Source organism: Leuresthes tenuis, unplaced genomic scaffold (assembly GCF_036924035.1).
Source record: "Leuresthes tenuis unplaced genomic scaffold, fLeuTen1.0.hap1 SCAF_20, whole genome shotgun sequence".
Taxonomy (NCBI): Eukaryota; Metazoa; Chordata; class Actinopteri; order Atheriniformes; family Atherinopsidae; genus Leuresthes; species Leuresthes tenuis.
Genome location: NW_027325374.1, coordinates 11,610,980 through 11,625,860, shown reverse-complemented (window position 1 = coordinate 11,625,860; position 14,881 = coordinate 11,610,980). Strand labels below are relative to the sequence as shown.

Here is a 14,881-nt window from a genome sequence, read left to right as displayed (position 1 = left end):
CTCAACACTCCTCTTCACTGCTACAAGGCTGCTTTTGTCACGGCTGGGTAACAAGCCGTCTGAAAATATGGACTCAAGAGCAGACAGTGAGTCAAGGTAAAAGAATTTATTAGGACATGAAGTTGGTGGAGAGTCGAGAGCTGAATCCAGGTTGGACAGGAACTCTGCAGATGGAGGGAGAAGGTTAAAAGATATTTAAAAAAAAAATAAAAAAAAGAGGTGAATCCAAGCTGAAGGGGAGGGTGCAAGCTGTGTTGCTTGCGTCCGAATCAGCAGCAAGGCAAGCAGGCAGGTAAGTGACAAAAGGTGGAAGAGGGAGTCCAACCATGAATGTCGAAACAGGCACAGGGAAACCAGAAAATGAAGAGCGGATGAGGGAGCACTAGGAGAAACAGGTACATGGAAGACTTTAGCAAAATGTAACTTACAATGAAACCACTAGCGGCAGCCTAATTACCACAATGAATGTGAGACAATCTGGCAAAAACTGGTTGCTCCTGCAGCTCCTATTAGGGTGCCCTGATGAGGGCAGAAGAGGAGCAGGTGTGAGACTCCGCCCAAGACTTCCAGGAAACCTGCTCAGCCTCGCCTTAGACTCAGAAACCAAAAACAACAAGCATGATCGTGACAGTTTTCACACATCGGATTAGATATTTAAAAAAGAAAGAGATCCCTGATGACATAAACCCTCTTATAGTTGTTTGTAAGGAGAGAATATATAACAGTTAAGAGAAACTACATGATTCTTGTGTAAAGCGGTGAAGTGATTCCCAGATATGTTCTTTGTTTTCCAATTGGCGTGTCCAGCAAAGGATAAAACTATCTGTGTTTTAAAACATGACATGCAAGAGTGCTCTGATATTTTGTTGACTCAAAATTGACCAGTGCTATTTGCATACTGTCATATATCCTCTGCTACTTGACAAGAAGGCGTAAGAATGAGTACAAAAGTAGTGCTTCAGCCCATCCAATGAAGGCAACCAGTAGGCAGTGAAGGGCATGTCATGTCTTTGCCCTCCTGAAAAAAACAAACTGCTGTACAATTCTTGGTGAGATGCAATTTATGGAGAATTTAGAGGTGGTTGTACTTTATAATGATGGAGTATTAGGAGTATACCCATGCATACCCTGCACTATACCATGAACTGCATGGATTTCCGAAAATCAGAGGCCTTAATAAATTGCTATTGTTTTAAGTATCAATACAATTTATATGTTGTAAAGACTTCTGGTACAACTCATTTGCCAATTTGTTGTCATTTGTATATGTGTTGTATGTTATGATCACGTCTTTATGGCAAAAATAACTATAGTAGATATGTGAGTTAGTTCTATATGCTATTTTTTGCTGTCTATTTGGACAGCATTTCTGTCTAATTTTTCCATTTCCCGTATTTTGCTGCTATCTTCATGCCTGTAAAAGTGGATTTTCCCATGTCAAAGGGTGCCAAAGAGATGGAAATAACAGATCAGCATCATCTCTGTATTTATCTCTTATACATGATGTTTCTTCTCCTTTTCTTCTGTCAGCTATGTTTGTGCCAACTTTGCCATGTTTAACTGTTTTATTTTTTCTATTTCCCCCCCTCTGAGGCTTTTTGTCTCTCCTCGGTCCAGGTGACATTTCCTAGCCTCCGCACATTTCTCTCTCTTTGCCTCAACTCCTCTTGTTATTTCCATATATGGATATCTCTCCAGATGTAGTAACAACCCACTTTTGGACATTTACCAGATATGGATGAAAAGCTGACTGAAAAATTACTTTGACTAAGTGCATTTGGAGACATTCCATGAGTTGCCTTTGTGCTGTTTCCTCTGACAATGACTTGATAAGGGTAAAAAATGAGTTGCTATTAAATGAATAACAATCAGACAACAGACTTTTTTTTTCTTTAAAGGACTCTACATATATATATACGTATCTTATTTAATCTAAACTCCTCTTATCCAGGTCTCATTCAGTGTGGAGGCACGTGCTCGTGGTTGCCCCAAAGTAAAGCAGAAAACCTTCATCATCAAACCTGTGGGTTTCAAGGACTCCCTCTCTGTTACTGTCAACTTTGAGTGCGACTGCAAGTGCCAGGCCAAGGCCGAGCCAGATAGCCCCAAATGCAGCCATGGCAATGGTACCTACGAGTGTGGCATCTGTCAGTGCCACCCAGGGCGCTTAGGACCATACTGTGAGTGTGCAGAGGGTGATTATAATCCCACAGAGCAGGATCGCTGCAGTGGACCCGCAGGATCCAGAGGACCTCTGTCTGCCATCTGCAGTGGCCGTGGAGACTGTGTGTGTGGCCAGTGTGTGTGTCACAGCAGTGACTTTGGGAAGGTCTGGGGAAAGCTCTGTGAGTGTGATGACTTCAACTGCCTGCGCTACAAAGGAGAACTATGCTCAGGTAAGGTTTTATAAGTTAAGTTACTTTGAGGCAGAGGTATACATTTTCTTTTTTCTTTCTATTTTTGTTTTTATTTTGTCAGAAATGCTGAATGCATCAGAAATTGTAACTGAAAAACAGGCCTCACAGTCACTTAAAGTATTTCTAGACTGCAGCTCTGCTCTAATAAAATCCTGATTTTATAACAACAGCATCATATGACAAAATCACCATTCAAGTGAGTGAAAGACAGCGCCTGTGCAGTGAATTCAGCTATACTTATGTGCACGCTTATCTTCCACAGAGAAAGTTCTCTCACACACGCATCACAGCGTCAGGCATACTTAACATGAATTTGGTCCTGTGTATACGAGGACAAAGACAGTGGTTCATTCATCCCTCTGTGAAAGACTGTGTGGACAAATAGTTAAGCTGTCTAAAAATAATTTGCTCAACACAAAATTGGAGATTTCATCATCTATGGTACAATTTATTAAGTTAACTCAAGAGGCGAGGCTGAAAGCCAGTTCTGAATCATTGTGATCATCAAGCCCTGAGGTGACATTGTACTAAAAACAGACATGATTCTATTGTCGAAAGCATTTTATTGGCTCAGCTGTTGTATGGAAACGAGAAAGTCAGACTGAGCCAATTTTAGATGGTCTGAGAAACTGCTCTGTGGTCTGATAAATCCAAGTTTGAATTTTATTATGAAAAACATTGATGCTGCATCCTCAGAGCTAATGAGAGGATAAATCCTCCAGCTTATCATCAGCCCATTCTTCAAAGCAAGTCACCGGGGCATTAGAGAACATGACAGATGAATTGGCACATCTGTGAAGTCACTGCTAAATTATAGATATACAGGTTTTGGAGTAACATGTGTTGTTTTATTTCAGCAGAAAAATGCAAAACTACAATTGGCTTTTCTTTACAGCATGACTTCATAATAAAAGCATCCAGGTGGTAAACTGATGTGCCTACAGTCCAGACCTGTGACGCACTGAAACTATTTGGTTCGGTATAAGAAAAATATAGCAAAGTAGGCCCAGAACTGTTGAGCAGCTACAATCTTATATGAAGCAGGTAGGAGTTACTAATTTGCTTTCAGTAACGGTAAAATATAGCAGTTGGTCACCTCAGTACCTAAGCTGAACCCTGAGTATTTAAACATTTGAAAATAAAGATTGCAACATAATTTCTCAGTTACAATAGATATAGATTAAAGGTTTTAAACAATTTGCAAATTATTTGTGTTTATTTTACCATTTGACACAACAGCCCAGCTTTTTAAAGAAAGCATTAATTTTACATTGTTTTCACATGGATCACCTCACTATGGGTACACTGCAGTTTGGGTACATTTAAAAAGGGGAAGGACAATACAATGACATACTGACAACTGTGATTATTTTTGCACGGCTGTGGTAGCGTTTCAGAGGAGGTGCGTACCTTAGTACTAATGCTGGCACTCCCCTTTAACCATGCTGACTTGCCACCCACATCATCTGGGAAGAATTACATGCAATAACAACTCTCCCCTCTGCCCAGGACATGTTCTCCATTCACAATAAACATATGGTGTAGCGTGTGCACCATGTGTGAGTGTAAGCTCAGGTTGTATGTTTGTGTCAACCGAGCCAAGTTTTGTACCACAGAGTTCAAAAGAATTTGTGCACAAAAAACACTTTTTTTTTCACTTTGACAGAAGTCAAAGGGGAACTCAGAGGGGACTCTCTTTTGTGAAAGTTTTTGTTCTAGGGTGTAGATTTGAGAACAGTGGAAATTAGTCTGTGTTTTGGTAACTATTAACAGCTTTAACTTGGAGCCCACAATACTTTTAGTCTCTTTGAGTGTGGCATTGATTGAAAACACATGATGTTGCCTCCAGGATGTTTGCAAGTATGATTTTTTATTGTGAGATTTAACTGTTGTAAGCATCAGGCCATGCATTACCACCCTTTCACTCTTATAACAGATCATTTGCGTAACTGATGTTTAGATATTATACAAGTATTAGATTATTGCGAGACATTTCACAAAAATGGAGATACTTGTTTGAAATGATCAACTAACCTTAGACTCTACATAAAAGAGGGTTTGACTTCAGATATGAAAGTGATTGTTATATGAAGCCTTCCCCTCAAAAAGCTAAAATAAAAATGCCTAAATTTTGTTAATTTGTGGTACTGATGCAAGTGTGTGTGGAAAGTTCACAATAGTTGTGTTAGGGTCAGGTATACTATAGACAGAGCATTCAATAAGAAGAAGGAAGTATACATGCACCGTATTACCAAGGGAGATGAGCATTTAGTTACAACCATCTTACCACATTGATCACTGTGGCCACAATACATTATGGAGCCTTGAATCAGTTTTGAGAATCCCTGAGCAAATAGTAGAATATAAATTTAGGAAGAAGGAAAAAAGGCTTTTGATTTGACTTGTGATTGTGTATATACTGGTTTTATAGCCAGGTAATCATTAAAATATCAGTTGTGGTGTATACATCAATTAAGAACAGAAACATGTCCTTGTTGATCTAAAATAACTGTCTGGAGGCCTCAAGATGGCTCCAGAGTGACTCTAGCTGTAACAGATGTCTTTACGAAAGAAAAATGGCTTTCCTTTCATTTTTACAGCTACTCTTTCATCATATTCTCTTCACTTAACTTAACTTTTGGTTCATTTTTTTATGTTTGATAATATTTTAAAACTAAATATATATGTTGCACCTTTAAAATTATTAAGAATATTAAAGTAGCCATAAAACGTTAAACTTCCGTTTGATAATGACGCACTTACGCAAAAAATAAAGTAGCAGTAAATCAGCAAGGTTGATTCTGTTCAGACAGAGGAACTTTGAGTGTAGCCGGGCTTCCTTTTCCACCTGCTTTTGCTGTTTATGTTGGGTAAACTATCACCTCCAGATTCCAGCCATGCTTAAGAGAGAGTACACATCTTTCTTTCAAATGTGAAGCCAAACAAATATTTTTCTAAATGACAAACATCTTTGGTAAAGTTTAAGATATCAGAAAGTACAGAAAGGGAGAACTAGACATAAATGCATAGTGCAAAGTTTTGGCACAGACCTTTGCTTTATGTGTGTCTTTACATCATCAGATCTCATATATCACTCAACCCCCCTTCTCTGCTCTCACAGGGAAATGTTTTGCTGAACTCCCCAAAGTCCATGGAGTAACATGAAAATACCTCTCTGCTTACTCATTGGTTAGTGTGGTGTAATGAGGCTAAAAATAAACCCATGTTTGGTCAAAAAGGGCCAACTGGGAGAGTACTGGAAATGTTCTAAGAGTGTGTCTGTGCACAACATGGTTTGCTTTTGTCTTCAAACACCATATACAGTGTGAGGACCATTCTTCTTCTGCCACAGAATGGCATAATTAAAAGTCAGCAGTACTGTGGTCAACTGGTAATGACAGTTTATCCACGGACCATCTTTTATCCAGTCAGACTGTCCCAAACAGCTTCCTGTCTTATTGTTTATCTGGCTTTGTTTTCTGTAGTGACAGACCGCAGTGTTTTCTGCACTGTCACTCACAATGACACTGACACATTAGATGAAGGAAAACAAGCCAAGGATGTGCACACATTTACTCACAGATGCGCTGAATAATGCAGCCAAAAATAAAATTGTTGCAGACACCGCAGCGACACAATGGCACAGTAGTTTCAGGATTATCAGTTACCACTCAGACCTACAAAACCACTAAATGTCTAACCAAGAAATGTGGTAACAAGCATGGTGGGGAATATACAACGGTTTAAAGATAGATCAGTGGTAAAACATATAAGTCAAGGAAAATACGGAGGAAAATGACACAGACTTATAGTTAATTCAGTCATGACCACATAGAATTTCCAAATGCTCCTTTTATGTTAAGTTGTGTATGAAAAGGTTATGATTTATTCTGTGGTGTCTTACTTACCCCTCCCTTCTTAGTTGATTGAATTTCTTGAAAACAATCATGTGAAATTAACTTCATGGGGTCTTGCAAAATGCTTAAGCGCAATCTCTTTAGTTTTGTTTTTAAAAGTTTGTTCATCTGAGCTACAGTTAAAGATTTTATTGTTTTGGTTTCATCAATCAATGAGATTTGCACTAACAGGGATCATTTTCAACTAAATGGCTGTTGCTGAACAATTTACAAAAATCATATTGAAAATGAATATTAGTTAATGATAATCTTTTAAAAGGGCATATTATAATTATTTAGATTTTTCATTTTCACTGCACATTTACCTGAAGGGATTATGATGAAATCCACTAAAATGTTACGATTTATGGAAGATATGTACACTTTTTTATTTATTCTGTACTAAATGAATACATTGTCTTAATATTACATTTATTGGAATTATATACCATTGCAGCCACTACATATTCAGCTTGTGTTGACATTTTCCAAAAGGTATTTGTATTACTTTGTTTAAAATCGAGCTTGTGGTTGTTTGTGGTGTATTGAACTGCATTACATATAAAGTGTTCCTAAGTTGGTGGAACTAACTGAGAAGTCTCTGGAGTCAATGATTCAATCAGAGTAAGAAAGTCTTTCTTCCTCCCCAGGCCACGGCGTGTGTAACTGTGGCTTCTGCCAGTGTGCACCAGACTGGCAGGGAGAGAACTGTAACTGTTCCCGACGCACTGACACCTGTATGTCCACGTTGGGCTTGCTGTGCAGTGGGAGGGGCCAGTGTGTTTGTGGGGTATGTGAGTGCACACAGCCAGGAGCCTATGGGGCCACGTGCGACAAGTGTCCAACCTGCCCAGATGCCTGTACCATGAAAAAGTAGGTCTGCAAATGAACAAGCTTGCGATCGGAATTTGGCTTCCAGAGAGATGTTTACGTGAACTGATGCGGTGAACATTTTTTCTGGTCTTGGCAGGGAGTGTGTGGAATGCAAACACTTCAAGAGGGGCAAGCTGTTTGAGGACAACACCTGCAGTCGAATCTGCAAAGATGAGATTGTGCTTGTCGATGAACTGGGTGAGACACGGCTTATCAAAACTCGAACTTGAATGTTAGAAGTCACTTACTAATCATAATCACAATCGATTGCAACATAATAGAAGTAGCAGAACAAGGAGTAGTATAAAGTAAAAATAGACTGTCTGATGACAACTTAAAACAGGTGAGGAGCAAGTTGTTATTACTGTCATTAATATATAATATGATTTGGTTAGAAAGTTGAATGTTAAACTAAAACTGAGAACATAAGAGGGTTTCACATTTTTCAAATAAGATAAATCTGTGTGATTTTATAGTTTATACTGATAAAAAGATAATAGATTCATGTCTTGGCCAACTGATGAGTTATTTCCTTTACATTTTTCACACAGTGCTCCATGACACCAACGCCGTGAACTGCACTTACAAAGATGAGGATGACTGTGTGGAGCACTTCCAGTACTATGAGGATGCTAGTGGCAAATCCATCCTGTTTGTTGTCAAGGAGCCAGGTTAGACAGATCTAACTGATATATGCAGACCAGCTGAGCTACACTGATTGTTAAATATTCATACTTGTGCCTACTTTGTTTCTTTTCTTCTTCTTTTTGGCTGATTTGATGCAACAATTTTGTTTTTTTATCTGCAGTATTTTTCTTATTCTGTTTAACTTTTGAAACACTATTAATTGCTAATAATTTGGAACTTGGGTAAACCATCTGCACTTGTGGACTGACAAACCTGCATAGATTTACTGTCAAATGCACATTTTTAGTTCTTACTTAAGTTCTCACTGGGTTCATCAATCAAATATTGGCTGGTGGTTAAAAAATAAAAAAATCAAATACATCAACATTTAGTTTTTATGCAGACAGAGCTGGAGTAAATATCAGATTTAAGTGCGTCTACGGGGCTCCAATAAATGCTACACTTGTCTTGTGTCTGGTGGATTTCATTATTACATGAAACCATAATGAACTAATGCAGTAATATTGCACTTACAGGTTGTCAGCTGACATCAAGTGACCAAAAATCTTTTGATACAATGACATTAATTGTGGTTCTTCATCGTACTGTACTGATTATATGTGAATGAGATAGAAAGTGATAACAGATAACAAAACTTAATCACCACAAATCTATCACCATTATCTGCATTATCAAAATTCTAGCTGACCTCTATGCCTCGTGTTGTTTTTCATCCAAGCTCCGTTTGTCCCTGCTGCCTTCTCTTCATCTGCCTGTTGAGTGGCCAAATAGAGAGAGCGTAGAGTTTAATGACCATCATTGCCCCCAGAGAAAGTCTGCCCTTTGGAGTATACTTTTAATGGATGTGTGTGTTTAATTTAAACACAACTGGGTATCAGAAGCTCCCCACAATTTGCCTTGAACACAGGCGCACCCTGCCGTGTCAAAGAGGGTTGTAAACAACGGCCCAGCTCCTCCGAGAACCTGCTGACTCTACATCCCCTCGAGAGGAAAAACAGGAGAGGAAGAAAAAGAAAATCCAGTGAGCTAAGAAAGGCAAAGAACACTTTTAATTAATTAATGTGCTAATGGATAACGTTGTAACGATTATCTTAAAGAAGCAACATGGCAGGACATTCGTATAAGCTGTAGGGATCAAAAGGGTCAAGCTCAGGAGCCGGAAATTGAGCAAAGTAAAAATGAGTGAGAGAGGAAGAGGAGAAGAGCTTTGATGTTGGCTGTAAAAGTTCACACGGGTTGTCTTTGTAGGTTACTCAGGACTGCTGCCCACATACGTACTGTTTGTGCATGAAACCACATGCTCAAAGACATTCAATAGTTACATGTTTTAAAACCTAACCAGCCTGGCAAACAACTACACACATTAATGGACCATTATATTAATGGCTGTTATACTATTGGTTAAAAGTGCATTATGAATACAATCATATGAACACATATGATATATCATATGAAAAGCTTAACACTTTTAACATCTGTCTACACCAATGAAATCCTTATCTAATCTACAAAAAAATTATAGGAGCTCCAAAAAAACATTTTAGATCAGATGAATGTGTGTGTATGAACATGGTTACTCAAACTGGCACACCCACGAAACATTAACACCTTATTCTTTCTGGCATGTTTTAGCAAATTTTTCTGGTTTCACTGACAGCAACATGACAGTTTTTGTTCTCTCTCATTACAGTTGAAATAGTCAAAGAATATTTTCACACGTGGTAATGAAACACTAATTAAGGGAATGAGATATGGCTCTGTGACCAGAAGTTAATGCATGGGAAGATCACAATTTTCTCATAACCCCATGTTCCCAAAACACGTAAGATTGAACAGCATTAAGTAGAGCTTGCGCATTTGTTTTTGCGCATCAAAGCAAAATTATGTCATGGCCTTGCGTATAAAGAAAACACCTCACTTGGGATGCATTTCGCATGTCATTTATAAATAAATTAAGTTTAATTTGATGTAATTAAGACAACAAACCAAATGGTTAGGGTTGGGGAAAATTAAAGTAAATAAAGGTAATAATACATGGCAACAGTTTAGTTATCACATTCCAATGCAACATTAAGTTGTGGTCATAATGTAATTATGTTATTCCCAGGCAGTACTAACCAGTGGCAACATCTTAGTAACCTGTGGCCACTCATTAATCTTTAATTCCCAAACTTAACTTTTTTGCCCTGCTAAAAATATTTTCTATTGAAGCAGGCCAGGCTCTACTCTTTCATTTATTTTGTCTTTTTCTGTCTTTTTCAGCCGCAGCAAGTAGCTACTCATTGTGGGCTATAAAAAGTACTGCATCAAACCATGACGGGAAAAATTAAATAGTTGGGTACCAACATGCAAAAAAGAGCCAGATATCTCCCAAAATGTTTTGATTGGACCTAAAAAAGAGCCCCAAAGTAAGGTTAATATTGGACTTTAATACATCAGGAGGACAGGGAGATGATTCCAATTAATGTTAATAGTCTGTACCGTCTGGATTTGATTGTACACAAGTTTGGCGTGTTTGTTCCCCTGCTGCCAAAAAAGAGGCCAGAAATTAATGTTCCCTTTTTAAGTAAGGGAAAAATGTATATATATATTTTTTTTACTTCAAGGTGGAGTAGCTTGGTTCCTCAGAACTATGCTGATACAGTCTGGAGTGTAAAAGAGTGCCACAGGCCAAACCAAACATTTGTAAATTTCTCATCTGAGTGAACCCAGTTTGCTAAATCAAGAGTTGATAATAAGATCCTGACTCAGACCGCAGACTGTAACACAATTTGGACCTGCATTCTCTTTGTCTCACTGACTCTGCCAGCTGTCTTGATGAAGGTGATAAACTGATTGTCTGACTTGCTTACTGTTGGAAGTCCCCAAACTTGCATGTATTTAGCTTACCAGTATGTGGATGTAAAATAAGGAATGACTCAGCGGCACCTTGCCAACAACTTTCTTTGCACATTACTCAGAAACCCATTTGGTGGACAATTTAAGAGTAGTTAATGATGGCAAAAAATGACTGAGGAGTGCATAAGTTGTGTATTCTTCCACTCTGCTGATAGAGTGTTTCATGTTAATGAGTACTGTCTAACATCTAATTTGTTTTCCTGTTGAAACAGTGCAAATCAGATTCCTGCATTTTGCCAGACCATAATGAGGAAAGGGAGTTTTGTGGCCCAGCTTTAAGATGTTACTGTTTTCCACTGCAGCCTGTCCTTTTCTCTGCTCTTTGGTATTTAACAGTTTGTTCACTACCATTGAGTTGCTCATATTCTCTTCCATCTTCACTAATTATTTTCAGAAATCATATGCCATTCATTTAAGGAGTAACCACGTTGATGCATCTGCAGGCATGGAGAGCATTACTGCTTTGTGATTCAGCGGCACACACTCCTATATGTGAAAACCCATAACATTTAGCAGAGCAGTAAATTGCAATTAATTGACAATTGAAATAGCTCCATGAAATCAAACTCCTTCTGGCCTAGCTTCAGGCTGTTTTGTGAATCTAGTCTACTTATTCCTTTATTTCTTTCTGCCCACATCCAGACTGTCCTAAAGGTCCAGACATTTTGGTGGTGCTTCTGTCGGTGGCAGGCGCCATCTTGTTCCTTGGCCTGGCTGCTCTGCTGATCTGGAAGCTGCTGGTTACCATCCATGACAGACGCGAGTTTGCCAAATTTGAGGAAGAGCGTGCTCGTGCCAAGTGGGACACGGTGAGTGAATTTAGTATTAGATGGCATGTGCAAAAATGTAGCCACATATGAATTAGCATATTTGGAAACTATGTGAAACTGGTTAAATATTAAGATGGAATTACTGGAGTAGTCACAGTTTTAAATGTTAACACTTGTGAAACTTCCTTCGTACTCTTTGAACACACACGTGTACGAAATGATAATGGTACTTCCTACACACACACACAAATACACACCAACACAGATAAAAGGCCACACACAAAATGCCTTGTTCCTCTTTTCTGAGGCTGTATTTTGTGGCATGCTGTTACTCCCAGCAGAACAAAGGAAAGTCAGCGGAAGGGCTGGGTTTAAATTAGCCAACGCTAATCAGTTTTTACAAGTAACAGGCCAATTTGTGGCCTTATAAACACACCCAAATCCAACAGGACTCAAATAGCAAAGAATCGCAGTGTTCACTGAATAGAAGAGATACAAACACGTGTGATATAAAAGATAGCATCCCTGAAACAAATTAATGTAATCAACATGCAAGGAAAATAATTAGTTAAGACCTGTATTTTAATTTACTAATATATGGTGGATCTTTAAACTGCCCTTCTAGAAATTCCAAGCATTTAATATCTATTTTGTGTCTGTGAATCACACATTAACGTGTCTTCATGTATGTTTCATCAACAGGGGCACAATCCTCTCTACAAAGGAGCTACATCTACCTTCACAAACATCACATACAGAGGAAAAGACTGATGCTACTGAACAAAGATGAAGAATAGAGGATAAAATAATGAACTTTTACCATCCTTTGGGTGAAAGCAACAAATGATGTGCAGGCTTCTACTGTCACAAGACAATCATTGATAATTGTGTGTAAATATGTAGAAATTATTCTGAGGACACATTTTATCAGGGATTAGACTCTCATCCACACTGATAAAATAAAATATATTGTTTTGTGTGATTTACTGAGATTTATTTTGTTGCTCAAGCCAGAATAAAGGTTTGATTCCCCCAAACAAATGTCTTGCCATTGTATTTGCCCTGATATCAGTAGCCTTTTGAGTCCTTAAATATGGATAAGGGAGAATGCTGCTGAGATCTTGCCTGCCCAGTGTAATGATAGAGAGTTACACTAATGTTCAAGCATTAAAAATGACATTATTATTATTATTATTTTCAACTCTTATTTTTCTTTGATCCCAAAATTACTTAATTTGTACCTACAGATATATCCTTGGAAATTGAAAGCAAAAAACATCAACATAAGTTGGTTACAACTAAAGCTTAAAGGCAAAATTATAAAGAAAAAACATCCTGTGGGTGATCTCATACTTAAGCTCTGAGAAACTGAAGGGGAAACAGATGGACAGATAATATGATACAACGTTAGTTTCATTTCCTGATCACATAGTGAGGATTTCCTGCTTGTTTGACTGAAAATGCAGCAAGATAAACTTATTTCACCCAAGTGACATCCAGTAGATAAGATGTTTATGTTTATGCATTTGGCAGATGTTTTAATCCAAAGTGACTTACACTCATATCCCAGGTAAGCAGGTAGCATAAGGGGGTCTTGCCTAAGGACCCCTACTTGAGGTAGCACCTTTCATGTGGGTGGGTCAGGATTCGTGGTTTTGAATAAACTGTATGTGTTTGACTATTTACGGATATCCTCAAAGGTGGTCAACTTTATAGCCATATATTGTGAGATGTAAACAGCAGGGGGTGATTTTATTTTTATAATCAAATGTGACGCTTCTTATTGATGTCTTTCAATATATGTTAATGAAAAATCTTATAAATGACACTAGAATCCCTCCACGAAAACCATGAAACAATACACAACTACAGAAAACCAGAAATGCTGTTTCCTTCAATAGACGTCAGTTTTTATCCCAAGCTGTCAACAATGTGTTTCCCACACAGAATGTATGCCACTCAACTTGACAACGAGGACGTTTCACTTAGTTAGAAATGATAACGTCTAACTAATTTTATCACAGAAATGTGGAAAACAATTAGAATGTGTTCTTTTTTTCTTTGAGGTACTTACATTATTATTTTTCTTTTCAATAAAAAAATACAACAAATATGCATGCTGCAGTAGCTGCATTATAAAAGTCAGGAAAAGTTTAATTATTAGTATTTATCAGTCAAGTGCTCAATCGTCTCAGTTTCAGTGCATGTCTGAGGAAAGACACACAGTGACCTCTAGTGGAACTTTAGGTGATTTCTACCAAACTCAGCAAGTGTGTTCAGATTAAATCCCAGGCGTAGTTTAAAGAAAATAAGAAAAAGAAACAAGTCTTAATGTCATTAGACCAACACCCCCATTTTGTTCACTTACACAGCTGTTTGCTTGTGAGACATTAGGATGTAGTGGATGTGGATATCCGACTCTGCTGACATCTTCCTGATACCCCCTGCATGTTGTGGGAGTTTCTATCCATGCACTACTATTCTGATTAGGGTGACTTTAGCAAACTATCTGCACAGCTACTCCTAAAATTAAAAAAAAAAAAAAATCTAATTGACAAAATGGTAGATGATAAGAATTCATCACATATTGTGCATTCCTGCAGTAATAAACAATGGCTTAAATGTAAAATATGACTACTAAACTGAAAATGAGCTAAATGTTTGATGTATGAGGGATCTAAAGCTGAACTCGCATCTCTACCAACAGAATCACAAGTGAAGCATCAAAAGAGAACCACAGCATACTTATATAACTTTTTAAAAGAATACACACAGACCCACACACCTGCTGACATATACTTTTCTTGTCATGGATGAAGGGAAGAATTACTGGTGTGAAAAAACAAAACAAGACCCAGGGAGTCATGATCTCCACTGCAGAGCCTTTCCATCAGCATGTCATGTGAGTAAATCGAACCAGAACAAAGAAATGCAAAATTACTTAAACCAGCAACTAAGACACTCAGAATTACTGAAAACAACTGTAAAGAGACTAAAATGACCCAAAGCAGTTGCAGAAGTTCTTGTCTTAGAGCTGCAAAAGGATTCATAAAGGAATAACTGCACTTCAGATGACTCAAAAAACAGTAATTGTCATTGTCTGTCCATCATACCACCTGGTCCAACTGTACTGTTTCACTTACTTTTCACTGACTTCATCTACCTACTTCATTTGGGAGCATCCATCTATATGTGCTGGATAAAACAGGTGGATACACATACATCAATTCAGTGTAAATTAATTTGTACATATGCGGGACTTTGTGGTATTTCAAATGTGTGAATTTCTTAACATTTAAAATGTTTTCCAAAACACAACCAGTTATTACTTGATTTGATGCTGTAAAGGGCCCCTGAAGTCTGGGACTTCGGCAAAGTT

General features: G+C 38.0%; 1 protein-coding gene across 1 annotated transcript in view; it reads left to right on the top strand.

The window, feature by feature from the left end:
- Window positions 1–12,543, top strand: part of LOC140278158 (integrin beta-3-like) — a 48,222-nt gene extending 35,679 nt beyond the window's left edge. The window contains exons 10-15 of the mRNA XM_072373095.1: window positions 1,952–2,396; window positions 6,964–7,186; window positions 7,284–7,384; window positions 7,738–7,857; window positions 11,375–11,541; window positions 12,205–12,543. Of these exons, the coding sequence (XP_072229196.1) occupies window positions 1,952–2,396; window positions 6,964–7,186; window positions 7,284–7,384; window positions 7,738–7,857; window positions 11,375–11,541; window positions 12,205–12,273 (1,125 nt within the window). The 3' untranslated portion in view covers window positions 12,274–12,543. The remainder of the gene's footprint in view (window positions 1–1,951; window positions 2,397–6,963; window positions 7,187–7,283; window positions 7,385–7,737; window positions 7,858–11,374; window positions 11,542–12,204) is intronic.
- The last annotated feature ends 2,338 nt before the right edge of the window (window positions 12,544–14,881 follow it).